At 42.5% G+C, this 14,407-nt stretch overlaps 1 protein-coding gene across 1 annotated transcript; it reads right to left on the reverse strand.

Moving 5' to 3' along the window:
- Nucleotides 1–6,179: 6,179 nt before the first annotated feature.
- On the reverse strand, nt 6,180–8,827 carry LOC138908455 (uncharacterized). The gene is made up of 4 exons (XM_070199123.1): nt 8,181–8,827; nt 7,798–7,983; nt 6,565–6,570; nt 6,180–6,393 (listed from the first exon to the last, which is right to left on the reverse strand). Exons 1-4 carry the CDS (start codon nt 8,825–8,827, stop codon nt 6,180–6,182), a joined length of 1,053 nt encoding a protein of 350 aa, XP_070055224.1.
- Between the last annotated feature and the right edge of the window lie 5,580 nt (nt 8,828–14,407).

Raw genomic sequence — 14,407 nt, forward strand, 5'->3', positions numbered from 1 at the left:
TTATCCTTCTCCAGCTCTCATCCCCTCTCCTCTAGTCGATCTTCTTTCACTTTCGCCTTGGACTGGCCAATCTCCCGCTCGACCTGGAGGGTCCTATTCACCAACTCTTGCATATCCGATTTCCTCCGAGCCTCTAAACGGGAAGATTCCACCTTCTCAAGCTCACTTTGCTTCTTGGAGACTTCATCATTAAGGTCCTCCAGCTGATTCCTACATTCTTCCAATTGCCCATGTAGCTCGACCACTTTTGCTTGAAGATCACTGCATTGGGCCTCCACGCCCCTACTGACCTCGAGCTCCTCTTCCCTACTCCTCAACATCCCTTCAAGTACGCTACACTTCTCGATGGCTTTCACCAGCTCATCGTCCTCCTCCTTTAACTCATCACGAAGGGCCTGTATATTCTCGCCCACACGAAATCGCCTGCGAAACTCTCAGTACTTGCCGCGACACTCGAAGTACTTATTTTTCAACCTCACAAAAATTTCTCTACGCTTCTCCTCCCTCCGGGTGCTCTCAATCTCCAAAACCACCGTCTTCAATCACAAAAAGAAAAAGAAGTAAGTCAAAAATAAAAACGCCCCCCAAAAAAAGACAAAAAAGTGGAGAACGACAAAACAACAAACACTTACCCTAAGAGAAAGACCGACAATGCTCCTCGACAAAGTGACATCATCCAGTTCTTTAACGGTCTTACCTTCCATTTCGGAACAAAGAGGGCCGAGGGAAGGGACTACGTTCTTTGTGTTCTTCAGAAAGTCATGATCCATAGGGATCACAATGGTCCTCGTAGACCCCTCCAGCCTTATCTCAAGTTGGGTAAACCCATCCTCTATCATCTTCAGATCGTCCGCATCAACGTCCGAACCCGACTCATCACCTTCCTCAGCAATGCCTTTACCTCTCTCGTTAGCTGGCAAGGAAGTATAAGTAGCTGGGGGAAGCCGGTCCTTTTGCCTCTGCCACCATAGAAGGGAGAGGTGTATCTACGTCGGCTTCTGCCAGCCTCACCATTAAGTCAACGGCCCAAGCGACCCCGCCGCCAGAATCTACAGATCTCCTCTAACGGGGTATCAAATCCCCCTCGCTAGGCACAAGCTCATCGTCTTTATCCATAAGATGGTATAATGGAGAGGCTCAGGTTTTCGTGGCCGAGGAAGGAGAAGGTCCGGGCGCTGCAACAGGAGGAACTAGGGAACAAGCAAAAAAACCTTGATGTCGCCTAAACTCACACCACTGATTGGGATTGTGAGGCGGTCGATGTAGTTATAAATACCCAACGCGAGTCGGGGTCGATTCCACAGAGAGCTTTATGTTGGATTAGGTATATACCTAGTCTAACTATATAACATGCCCAAGATTGCACTTCCACACATTTGGTTGTTTCTTTTGTACTTTTAATTTTTATGCTAATGCTTGTAATTATAAAGCTAAGGGACAATGTTTTTGTTATTGTTATTTTTGAGGTTATAAAAGATCTAGGGTTGTAACATCCGCCTAGTTGGTTACCTACTGGATTGAGAGCTTTAGGGCATGTTTGGTTGGTCGGGATACAATATAGCAATCACACACGATTACTCACTATATACCTCTCGGTAGTTTGAGTGATTTTGCCCAATTTGGCTTTCTCAAGTCCAAATGGGTATCTCACGAAACAAGTGATAGATGCTCAAGTCGGGTCTTACTATCTCTAGATTCGACCCTTTAATTGGGGCTATCAATTTCTCGAGTTCACCCCAATTTCTTGTTAGCCAAGTTTTTCTAGACTTAATCTCTCTTTCTCAAGTAGAGACTTAGTCAATTAGGCATGAATTAATGTTTGCAACCATCAATTCTTAAATTCAAGCAAGAACTAGGATAAATATCATATTCCTAATCATAAATAAGCCCTAAATTAATCACCCATTAGATACCCATACTAGGGTTGGGTCACAACCCTAGCTAAGGGTTTAGCTACTTATAGGAAATGAAGAAATTAAAGAAGAAACTAAGATAAAACTCATAATAGATGATTAAGGGAAGCAAATCTAATGTTAAAATGATAAACTATTACAAAGCTATCCAAAACAGTAAAGAAAAACGGCTATCTATTCTCAGGTATTCAAACTTAACCTAAAAATGACAAAAAGAGATATTTATACCCAGCTAAGATTATCGGACAAAATTTGCCCTGCGGAGGTTGTGCGGTTGCACAATTCTGTGTGCAGTCCGCACTTTGAAGCTGACTTGACAGGGTGGTCTTCTGTGGCCGCATAAATCTGGGGTGCGGACGCACTTTCTCTGATTGTGCGGACCGCACATTCCTGAGCGCAGCCGCACTCTTGATCTTGGGTTGGACATGGGAAATTTCTGTGGACCGCACATTTATGAGTGCGGCTGCACTTTTGCATTCTGCGGCCGCACAATAATAGTGTGGTCCGCACATCTTCAGGTCCCCAAAACACATCTCTCTGAACCTTGTCTTCTGCGGTCACACAATAATTGTGCGGTCCGCATTTTGTGAAGGAATTCTGACAGTGGCTCTTCAGAGTCTGCGGCCGCACACAGTATTGTGCGGTCCGCACTTTGGTCCATTTTGCCTTGTTTTGTTTCTTGTCCAATTTTTACTCCTTCTTAGTTGATATTCATATCTTTGGCTCATTTTCCAATATTCCTGCAAGAAAGCACATTTCATTAGTTCCCGGGAATACCTTTAAGCATTTTTGAGCTAAAACATAAGTAAAATAGAGCAAATAAACAGTTAAAATCCCTACTTATCATCTCTCCCAAACTTAAGCTTTTGCTTGTCCTCGAGCAATTAAGGCAATTCCTACCTCCACTAGAAAATGGCTATTTCAGCTAGCCTAAGTTGAGTCAAACACACATCAATTGAGACCAAAAATTACCCACACACTCATGAATAATTAACAAGCCTATGGTTTAAATGTTAAAGAACAAATAGCTCTAATGTGACGCTTGAGCATCAAGAGTTGGCTTAATTCCTCAAGGAAATTTTCACTTTCATATAGGTTGTGGTGGGTCCCAAACTCCTCCTCCTATACTCTCCGGAAGCTCATCTCACTTAAAAATATAGCATTCAATGCAATGAATCAAGAAAGGTTCACTCATCACTCTCAAAAGAGTGCCACAAGCCCGTCTCTAAGTACCATATGCTTGCCCCTCATGTAGATCACCACTAATGTAAGTTTACCCGACTTGATATCACGTAGGGCTTTTTCGACATGTAATGAAGGCCTTTGGACTAAGGAGGGAAATATAAATGGAATTGGTTCATCTTTCCTTTAGCACTCTATTTTCTCTTTGTGGCTCATATTTTGTCGACTCTTTGAGTCATTTTCTTTTTCCTTAGGGGAACTAGAGAGACTAAACATCACTCTTTCTTGGTAATGCTATTCATATTCTCCTTCTTTGTTTTCTCCATGCTTTGCACTTTTGCTTTCTTTTGAATCTTTTCAATCCTTTCACATTATTCACTTTCTTTTTGTGTTTTTCTTTTGTTCTTCCTTTCTTTCTTTTTTTCCCTTTCCTCTTCTTCATTTCTTTTCTCTTTTTGTGCCTTGATACCATCTAAAAACTCCTCGTCTCTCCCCCCAAACTTATGTTTTCGCCATTTGTTTCTCATGAGTGCTAAAGAAAGCATGGGTGCCAAGAAAGGGTCATTATAAAATAGGTAAAGGTTTGTAACGTGGTTATCGAATAAAAGAGGCTTTAGGATCAAAAGGGTTGACTAAGGATGATATCATTGTTGGGCTATTGAAGGTTTCAAAACGGGGCAAGGAGAGCCTATAATCACTTCTCAAGCCAAGCTAACTTAGAATTTCGCCTAGAAACACATTTGGGGCAAGTTCTAGACCATTCGCACAGGGTACTTGGACTTGTAACAAAATACCTCACTTCTCACACCACCGAATTGTTAAAGAGAATAGAGTTAAGGGTCCACAACAATCGCATTCAAGATTAAAAATCGCTAATGGTTCAACTAAAGCCTAAGTTAACACAAGAGTCACAAGGTAACTAACTAGAGCCAGTTTTTTTTCAAAAACTTGTTTTTGACCATAAGCGTGTAGTTAAGTGATTTGGTACCAAGTGAAGCATGCTCGAGCCTTATTTATTTATTTATTTATTTATACTACTGTTTCTACCTAAACATCAAGAACGGACTCGATCCCTTAAAAAGATTGTTACGCCATCCATCATTGGGAAGAGCCACCCGGTTCATACAAAACCCACCTTTGGAAAGAACCATGGCATAAAGAAAACCAAAGGCTTATTGTTCACTTAAACGTAAAAAGAAGCTAACAAATCAAAAAGGATCAAACAAATCAAAAAGAAGCTATTAATGTAACTAAGAAGCTGTACTATTAAGAAAACAAAATGAAAAAGTTATGAAATAAACTATCGAAAGTAAGGCAAATGAATATACAACCCAAGAAAAATAGAATATATACAAGAGGGATAAACATATACATAATGAGGGAGAAAATAAAGATAAAAGAAAAAGAGTAATAAAGTTATTACAGGCCAATGTCATCAAATGTCATCAAAACAAACCAAAATAGACCATCCCCCATGAATAAGAACAAGCATTGTCCTCAATGCTTAGCAAAATCAAAATAAGGGAGGGTAGAGTGTAGAGAAAACTCCCTATGTGGTCTCAGGGTGACTGTCAGCATCACCACCCTCGGGCTCCTCCAACTGTATCTCATAATCATCTTGATAGGGAACAACAGGGTTGGCGAGCATCTGAAGCATCTCCTCAGCAGTGTGGGCAGCAAGATCAGGCTCGTCGGACTAGCCAGCTGGTGCCTCTACTGATGGTGCTGCTGGGTCTACTGGTACTGATGGATCTATGTCCATCAGTAGGTCAAATGGCAAATCACCCACGGCTGCGATCTTTGTCACCTCCTTTCTCAATCTCTCCACTGATTTCTTTGAAGTCTGGGATTTCCTCATCTTCTTTGCCTGCTTGCCTAACTCCTCAATAGCTCCCCCATGAGCCACCAGTGTATCCATAATGGTCTTCTGGTTCTCCAGAATCTTCTTCAATGTTTCCTCCACTGACGGAGGGACCTGTGGTGCTGCTGGGGTAGAAGGCTGTGCTGCAACAATGCTGGATATGTCAGACAACTTAGAAGTGGTTGTCTGCATCCAGTTGTTGAGACTCGCCAATGTCTGAGAGGCACGCAGTGCAGTGAGTGGATAAGTGGATGAAACTGGCATTGGTTCTGAGGCTGATGGTCTAGAAGATGAAGGTGGTGGCATGCCAGCTATCCCGGTGGAAGGCCCGACTGTTGTAGGAGGTATGGGGGTTGTAGATAGCTTAGCAGCAGACTCTGTACCTACCACTGATGGCTCATCAGACTGATCAACAATGGTAGTGGCCTTACCCTTGAACTTTGGGTTGTCCGCACCCTGCAGGTGGTACCATGAGAAGGGCTTTTTGGCCCTCACTTTCGCATCAAATGTCCTTGGCTCCATCTTTACATCGTTTAAATATTCTGTGAGGGTGTTTGGGATATGGGTAGGAGCTTTCACCTTTTCGGACAGCTATTATCATGTTGGCCGACATGATGACACCCATATTGATTGGGTACCCGGCGATAATCGAAGCCACCAAAACTACTCGGGGAAGAGGAAGATTGTTCTCATTTCTGCTCGTGTCGATACAGCTGCACACAATGGTCTGCCACCCTTTTTCTTCAAACTTTAGGGTGGCCCAGAGGATAGGAACCCCTGCTGTGATCCACGGTGGTGGTGGTCCTCGAGCAGCCAAAATCTCAACTAGCCAAGGGCGAGCTGCATCACCCATAGAAAGCTTCTCTAGGTACTTGACTGCCTCTACCTCCTCAAAGCCCAGTTAAGTGTTCAAAGTGCTGGGGTCGAATTTGACTTTCATATTTCTCACCTTTGTTATATTGGTACCCTTCTTTATGTGATTCACAATGGCATAGAACTCCCAAACCAAGTGCTCATTTCATCGATGACACTTTGGGTGAACCCCATCCACCCATTTCGCTCCCGGAACTGTTGAAGGATATTTGGATTGTATTTATCCAAATACTTCATTAAGAACTGTCGCTCAAGTGTGAGCGATCTCAGGGGCCACCACTCTCTGAACCTTGTGAAGGCTATCAAACTCACAAACCGATCCTCACATGCTTCCTTCTTCTTCGACCTCTCTAAGTCGCCCACTCATCATCATCATCTATTGCCACTAGTGTCGGAGGAGTAGGTGTAGAGGAGGGCTCTGAACCCTGGCTACATGCATCAGAACCCTTAGAAGAACTTGTTGTAGTAGAGGGTTCGTTGCGCAATTGATATCTCCCAGTGGGTTGTGGTGGTTGGGACTGTGTCTCAGGCTGTACCTCCATTGACTGACCCTTGGAGGCTTCCCTAGACGGGGCATAGGAACTAGATTCAGAGGGCTCTGTGGCCCTACCTCTCCCAGTGGTCGGCTTTTTGGAGGTTACTTTAGATTGCACTCCTAATGGGTTAGTGCCCTTTCCTCTGCCTCAGGAGCTTACCTCTCCCTTTGGATGTATCGCCTCTACCTAGTGAACAAACCATTGTCTGCAATACAAGGCACATAAGTTAGTTGGAGTTCAAAATATGTTAAACATTTGCAGTGCAGCTGTAGGACAACAGTTTATAGAAGAGATAGTGCGGACCGCATAATTTTGAGTGCGACCGTACAATTTGAAAACATACGGCAGTGACTTTAGGTTTCTTGCAATATTTTTTCACAAATTAGATATGGTATTTGCAAATAAACACGATCAATGGTCTACCCAATCCCTAATGAACATACATGAAATTACCCACATGGTTTTTAGCACATATGAAGAACATTTGACATTTTTAGGCCTAAAAATAACTAAACTAATCAAGAACAAAAATTAAGAAAAATGGAAAAAGTCTAAAATGGATTGAACATACCAGTGATGAAGGAATGCAAGTGAGAATCTAGACTTGATGAATTGATTATAAAGTGTGAACTATTTTGTGATGCACAGTGTTTGCTTAGGGCTCAAGAGTTCAGAGACTATAAAGTGTGAATAATGTTTAAAAGCCCTATTAATAGTTTGACCAATTCGGTCTCAAAGTGAGCTGAGTGCGGCCGCACAATTTTGAGTGCGGTCCGCACTCTTTACATGTACTTGAGCTGAGATTCTGCGGTCCGCACAAAAGTGAGTGCGGCCACAGAAATTTGTGCGGTCCGCACATTTTTTTTGTGCGGCCGTAGATTGGCCTGTTTTCTGCAATTCAAAACTTCAGAGAGTTCACATTTTTGGGTCTCCAGTTGTGTGGTTGCAATAATAATTGTGCGGTCCGCACAATAAATGTGCGGTCTGCACATTTTCAATACTTGGTCAATTTTTCAATCACAGTACCTGTAATGCACACTCATTCCTTCAAATCACTTCAAAACCAGTTAGCTTTATACAAAACCTATCTAAAAGGAATAAAAGGAAAAATAAAAAGAAATATGGGTTGCCTCCAGAGAAGCGCATGATTTAACGTCGAGGCACGACGCAGGTTACCATCAATCACTTGAAATGGATTAACGCCACAACGTGGCCATCATCAACTTTGCCAAGATAATATTTCTCCCGAGGACCATTGACTCTAAACACTTCATCATTCTTGTTCTTCAAGTCTAGTGCACCAAAGGGTGTTACATGCACAACCTCAAATGGACCACTCCACTTGGACTTCAACTTTCCCGGAAACATCCGCAACCGAGAATTGAACAATAGCACAAGATCACCTTCTTTGAACTCCTTGTTCCGGATGTACTTGTCATGGAGGTACTTCATCTTGTCCTTGTATAAGGACGAACTTGAATATGCATGGTGCCGGAATTCCTCAAGGACATTCAATTGTGCCACCCTTAAGTTGGCGGAGACATCCGATTCAAGATTAAGCTTCTTCAATGCCCACATAGCCTTGTGCTCAAGTTCCACCAGTAGGTGACAAGCTTTCCTGAATACTAACCGATACGGAGACATACCAATCGGTGTTTTGTAAGTCTTTCTATAAGCCCAAAGAGCATCATCAAGTTTCTTTGACCAATCCGTCCGGTTGGCATTCACAGTCTTTGACAAAATACTCTTGATCTCCCGGTTAGAGACTTCGACTTGCCCACTTACGGAGTTGACACTTTGTGAGTGACACCATACTTTGTGAGTAAGGTATCAAAAGCTTTGTTACAAAAGTGAGATCCCCTATCACTAATAATGGCCCTTGGAGTACCAAATCTCGTGAAGATGTTCTTTTTCAAAAATGCCACCACACTTCGAGATTCATTGTTGGGTAAGGCCACAACTTCAACCCACTTTGACATATAATCCACAGCTACCAATATATAAGTGTTCTCACAAGAGCTCACGAACAGACCCATAAAATTAATGCCCCACACATCAAAAATTTCAATCTCCAAGATGGTAGTGAGGGGCATCTCATTTCTCTTAGAAATCCTACCGGCCCTTTGACATTCATCACAACGCTCGACGAGATTGCTAGCGTCCTTGTAAAGAGTATGCCAATAGAATCCACAACTCAACACTTTTGTTGCCGTTCTAGCTCCACCATGGTGACCACCATATGGTGAAGAGTGGCAAGCCTTAAGAATTTCTATTTGTTCCTCCTCCGGCACACATCGTCGAATCACACCATCGATACAAATCCAGAAGAGATACAGCTCATCCCAATAATAGTCAAGGCAATCCCGTTTGAGCTTCTTCCTTTGGTTTGAAGAGAAATCATTCGGTACAATACCACTCACAAGATAATTGACTAAATCGGCGTACCATGGCATCCTGGTCATTGAAATGTATAGAAGCTGCTCGTCGGGGAAGGAATCATTTATCTCAAGGCCATCATGTGGCCTTCCCTCCTCCTCCAAACGAGACAAGTGGTCCTCCACTTAGTTTCCACTACCCTTGCGGTCTTGAATCTCTGAATCAAACTCTTGCAATAGGAGCACCCACCGCATTAACCTTACCTTTGAATCCTTTTTGCTCATTAAGTACCGAAGCGCCGTATGATCGGTGTGGACAATCACCTTTGTACCCATCAAGTACGGGCAAAACTTCTCCATAGCAAAGACAATAACAAGGAGCTCTTTTTCGGTCACTGTGTAATTGACTTGGGCATCATTCATAGTCTTACTAGCATAGTAGGCTGGATGGAAGATTTTGTTGATACGTTGCCCCAAAACTGCTCCGACCGCCACATCACTTGCATCACACATGAGCTCGAAAGGCAAGCTCCAATTCGGTGTGGTGATAATAGGAATAGTAGTCAACTTGAACTTGAGCAATTCGAATGCCTTCATATAATCCTTTGAAATTTTGTGGCCAAGGACTATGCCTTCCTCGACCATGAAGTGACATTTCTCCCAATTCAAAACCTAGTTTGTTTCCTCACATCTTGCCAAAATCTTGTCCAAGTTGTCCAAGCACTCATCAAAAGAATTCCCCACCACGTAAAAGTCATCCATGAAGACCTCAAGAAAATCCTCCACCATGTCGGTGAAGATGGCCATCATACACCGTTGAAAGTCATCGGTGCATTGCATAACCCAAATGGTATCCACGAGAATGTGAAAGTACCATAGGGACAAGTGAAAGTAGTCTTCTCTTGGTCCTCAGGAGCAATAAGAATTTGATTGTAGCTGGAATATCCATCAAGGAAACAATAAAAAGCTCGTCCGACCAACCTATCAAGCATTTGATCAAGAAATGAAAGCGGAAAATGATCTTTCCGAGTGACTTTGTTGAGCTTCCTATAGTCCATGTAAACTCTCCACCTGGTGACCGTTCTTGTGAGGATCAACTCGTTCTTGTCATTTATTACCATAGTTATGCCCCCTTTGTTTGGGACACATTGCACCAGAGAGGTCCACGAGATATCGAAAATGGGGTAAACAACCCCGACATCCAACCATTTTATGATCTCCTTATTCACCACCTCTTGCATTGCTTCATTTAATCTTCTTTGATATTCAATGGAGGGTTTGGTATCCTCCTCCAAAATAATCTTATGCATGCAAAAGTCGGGTCTTATACCCTGAATATTCGCCAGTGTCCATCCTATAGCTTTCTTCCTCTTTTGAAGCACCGCCAAAGTAGAATCTACCTGCACGTTAGTCAAGTAAGAGGAAAGAATAACAGGTAAAGTATAATACGGGCCAAGAAACTCATACCTGATATGTGAAGGCAATGGCTTTAACTCCAAAGTGGGAGGCTCATCAATTGAGGGCTTTGTTGGAGGAGTCTTCCGGTTCTCAAGGTCTAAGGACAATTTTCGGAGTTCATAAGTCTACGACCCCATTCCTTGTAATGCATTTACACATTCCACAAAGCCTTCCTACTCATCATCATCATGATTAAGCAATACGGCCTCCAAAGTATCATCAACATTCATCATGGCACTAGCATCATTAACAATCACCTCGGTCACTAAGTCCACAAACGAACAAACTTCATTGTTATTTGGTTGCCTCATATATTTGCATACATGGAAAACCACCTTTTCATCGCCCACCAGGAAGGTGAGCTCACCAGCTTCCACATCAACAAGAGCCTTCCCCTTAGCAAGGAAAGGTCTACCCAAGATAATAGGCACCTCATAGTCTACTTCGCAATCAAGAATCACAAAGTCCGCCGGGAGGATGAACTTATTAACACGAACCAACATATCATCAATAATACCCAATGGTCTCCTCATAGTACGATCCGCCATTTGTAACCTCATAGATGTGGGTCTTGGTTGCCCAATTCCTAAACTTTTGAACATCGAGTAGGTCATCAAATTGATACTCGCCCCTATATCACATATAGCTTTGGCAAAGTGGCGCTTCCAATAGTGCAAGGGATTGTGAAAGCGCCGGGATCTTCCAATTTCGGAGCCATTGAGTGCACAATAGCACTCACTTGATGTGTCATCTTGATAGTCTCACAGTTTATTAATCTTTTCTTTGTCACCAAATCCTTCATGAACTTTGCATAGCCGGGCATTTGTTCCAACGCCTCAACCAATGGCACATTAATGGATAAGCTCTTCATCATGTCAATAAACTTCTTGAATTGGTTCTCGTTATTTTGCTTGGCGAGCCTTTGAGGGTATGGAGGAAGAGGCCTTGGCATTGGTGCCTTGGCCTTTGGCACTACCGGTTCCGGTATGTCAATCACGTGTTCCCTAGATGAGTTCACTTCTTCTTGAGTCTCCTCCACATTTTCATCAATATCAATTTTCACTTCTTCATTAGCATGAACCACATTGCTTGGAATTTCATCTTCTTGAATCACTACATCATCATCCACAATTCTTCTTTGGTTTGATGTTGTTGCCTCCCCACCTTTTCCATTCCTTGTGGTTAAGGCTATGGCATGTCCCGTGTTGTTCCCACTCTTCGGGTTCACCACCGTGTCACTAGGTAGTTCCCCCTTAGGACAAATGTTTAAAGCTTGTGAGATTTTCCCTAATTGAATCTTCAAATTGCGGATTTAAGTATTGTGAGAGGACAGTTGAGCATCCGAGTCGGTATTTTTCTCCATCATTTGTTTGAACAAAATTTCAATCCGTCCCATCTCATTATTGGAAGAGCTAGAACCATGAGACGGATAAGGAGGCGGGTTGTTTGGCTGTTGATACATCTGGGGCCTTTGAAAGCCCGGCCCCCGATTCCTTTGGTTATTGTTCCAACCCCCTTTGTTGTTGCCTCCCTAATATCCTTGGTTGTTGCCACCCCAATTGCCTTGGTTGCCTTGATTGTTACAATTGCCTTGATTATTGTTATTGTTCCAATTACCTTGATTGTTGGTACCACTATTTCAATTGCCTTGATTTTCTTGAGATCGCCATTGTTGTTGATTCGGGCCTTGAGGGTTGTTTCTTTGCCCTTGGTAGTTATTCACATATTGTACTTCTTCCTCTTATTCATTATATGATTCGTCTTGGTCAAACCCAGTATCATCTTGCACAAATTGTTCCACACGGTTTTGCACTTGTTGACCCTTTTGCCTTCGCTTGTTCACCATTATATTGACACCTTTCATTGCATTTACTTTCTTAGGACCTTGAACATGTTGAAGTTGAGCTTTGGTTAATTGATTCATTGTAGTGGTCAACTCGGCAATTGCTTGCCCATGATCATGCAATTCTTTGTGTAGGTGAATCATATTTGGATCACCTTGAAGAACATTTTCTCTACTTTGCCATGCCGATGAAGTATCCGCCATTTCATCTAAGATTTCACAAGCTTCGACATATGGTGTTGTCATGAGATTTCCACCGGCAAGTTGGTTGAGCACACATTGATTGGTAGTATTGATCCCCTTGTAGAAGGTTTGTTGAATCATAGCCTCAGTCATGTCATTATTCGGGCACTCTTTCGCCATAGTGTGGTACCTCGCCCATATCTCGTGCAAAGGCTCATTGGATTCTTGTTTGAATGCTAGAATTTCATCTCTAAAAGTAGCCATATGCCCGGGAGAAAAGAACTTGGCAATGAATTTTTTTGCCAATTCATCCTATGTATGGATAGAATGGTTTGGCAATCTTTCTAACCAGTCCAAGGCTTTTCCCCGTAGAGAGAAGGGAAATAGGCTCAACCTTAGAGCATCCTCGGAGTTGTCATTTTTAGGTTATGTTTGAACACCTTAGAATAAATAGCCGTTTTTCTTTACTATTTTGGGTAACTTTGTAATAGTTTATCATTTTAACATTAGATTTTCTTCCCTTAATCATCTATTATGAGTTTTATCTTAGTTTCTTCTTTAATTTCTTCATTTCCTATGAGTACCTAAACCCCTAGCTAGGGTTGTGACCCAACCCTAGTATGGGTATCTAATGGGTGATTGATTTATTGCTTATTTATGATTGGATATATGATATTTAGCCTAGTTCTTGCTTGAATTTAAGAATTAATGGTTGCAAACATTGATTCATGCCTAATTGACTAAGTCTCTACTTGAGAAAGAGAGATTAAGTCTAGAAAAACATGGCTAACAAGAAATTGGGATGAACTCGAGAAATTGATAGCCCCAATTAAAGGGTCGAATCTAGAGATAGTAAGACCCGACTTGAGCATCTATCACTTGTTTGGTGAGATACCCATTTGGACATGAGAAAGACAAATTGGGAAAAATTACTCAAACTACCGAGAGGTATAGAGTGAGTAATCATGTGTGATTGCTATATTGTATCCCGACCAACCAAACATGCCCTAAAACTCTCAATCCGGTAGGTAACCAAGTAGGCGAAAGTTACAACCCTTGATCTTTTATAACCTGAAAAACAACAATACCAAAAACATTATCCCTTAGCTTTACAATTACAAGCATTAGCATAAAAATTAGAAGTAGTAAAAAAACAACTGAATATGTGGAAGTGTAATCTTGGGCACGTCATATACTTAGACTAGGTATATACCTAATCCAACATAAAGCTCTCTATGGAATCAACCCCGACTCACGTTGGGTATTTATAATTGCATCGACCGTCTCACAATCCCAATCAGTGGTGTGAGTTTGGGCGACATCAATTTTTGGCGCCGTTCCCAGGGAACCAAAAATGGATTTAGCTATACATTTGGTTTTGTGTGTGATTTGTCTTGTTTTCCTTCTGGGTTACTAATTTTTTGTGAATCGATTGTAGGTACAAAAATGGCTATCAACAATGATCCTCTCGGAAACATGCCTTTGGGGGATGTGGACGTAGAAGATGACCCAGTGGAAGAGGTTCCTCTTGAGCCTCTAGCAAATAGACGAGGCCAACTGCCTCAAGACAACATTCTCGTTCCACCACCAAATCCACAAAGAGCGGATCCACACCGAGTGTTGCCGAATGAAGGGTATGCAAGTGCCATAGTCCCGCCCCGCATTAGGGCGGGCAACTTTCAAATCATAAATGTTATGCTCACATTGCTTGAGCAATGGGGATTCTTCACCGGAGCTCTGAATCAAAATGTGTACAAACACTTGAAAGGATTTGTGGACACTTGTTGGGGGAGTAAACAGACCTATTTATACCTAACTGAAATTATCAGACAAAATTGCCCCTGCGGAGGTTGTGCGGCCGCACAATTCTGTGGCGGTCCGCACTTTGAAGCTGACTTGACAGGGTGGTCTTCTGCGGCCGCATGAATCTGGGGTGCGGCTGCACTTCCTCTGATTGTGTGGACCGCATATTTCTGAGTGCGGCCGCACTCTTGATCTTGGGTTGGACATGGGAAATTTCTGCGGACCGCACATTTATAAGTGCGGCCGCACTTTTGCATTTTGCGGCCGCACAATAATAGTGCGGTCCGCACATCTTCAGGTCCTCAAAACACATCTCTCTGAACCTTGTCTTCTACGGCTGCACAATAATTGTGTGGTCCGCACTTTGTGAAGGAATTCTG

Source organism: Nicotiana tomentosiformis, chromosome 1 (assembly GCF_000390325.3).
Source record: "Nicotiana tomentosiformis chromosome 1, ASM39032v3, whole genome shotgun sequence".
NCBI classification, from domain to species: Eukaryota; Viridiplantae; Streptophyta; class Magnoliopsida; order Solanales; family Solanaceae; genus Nicotiana; species Nicotiana tomentosiformis.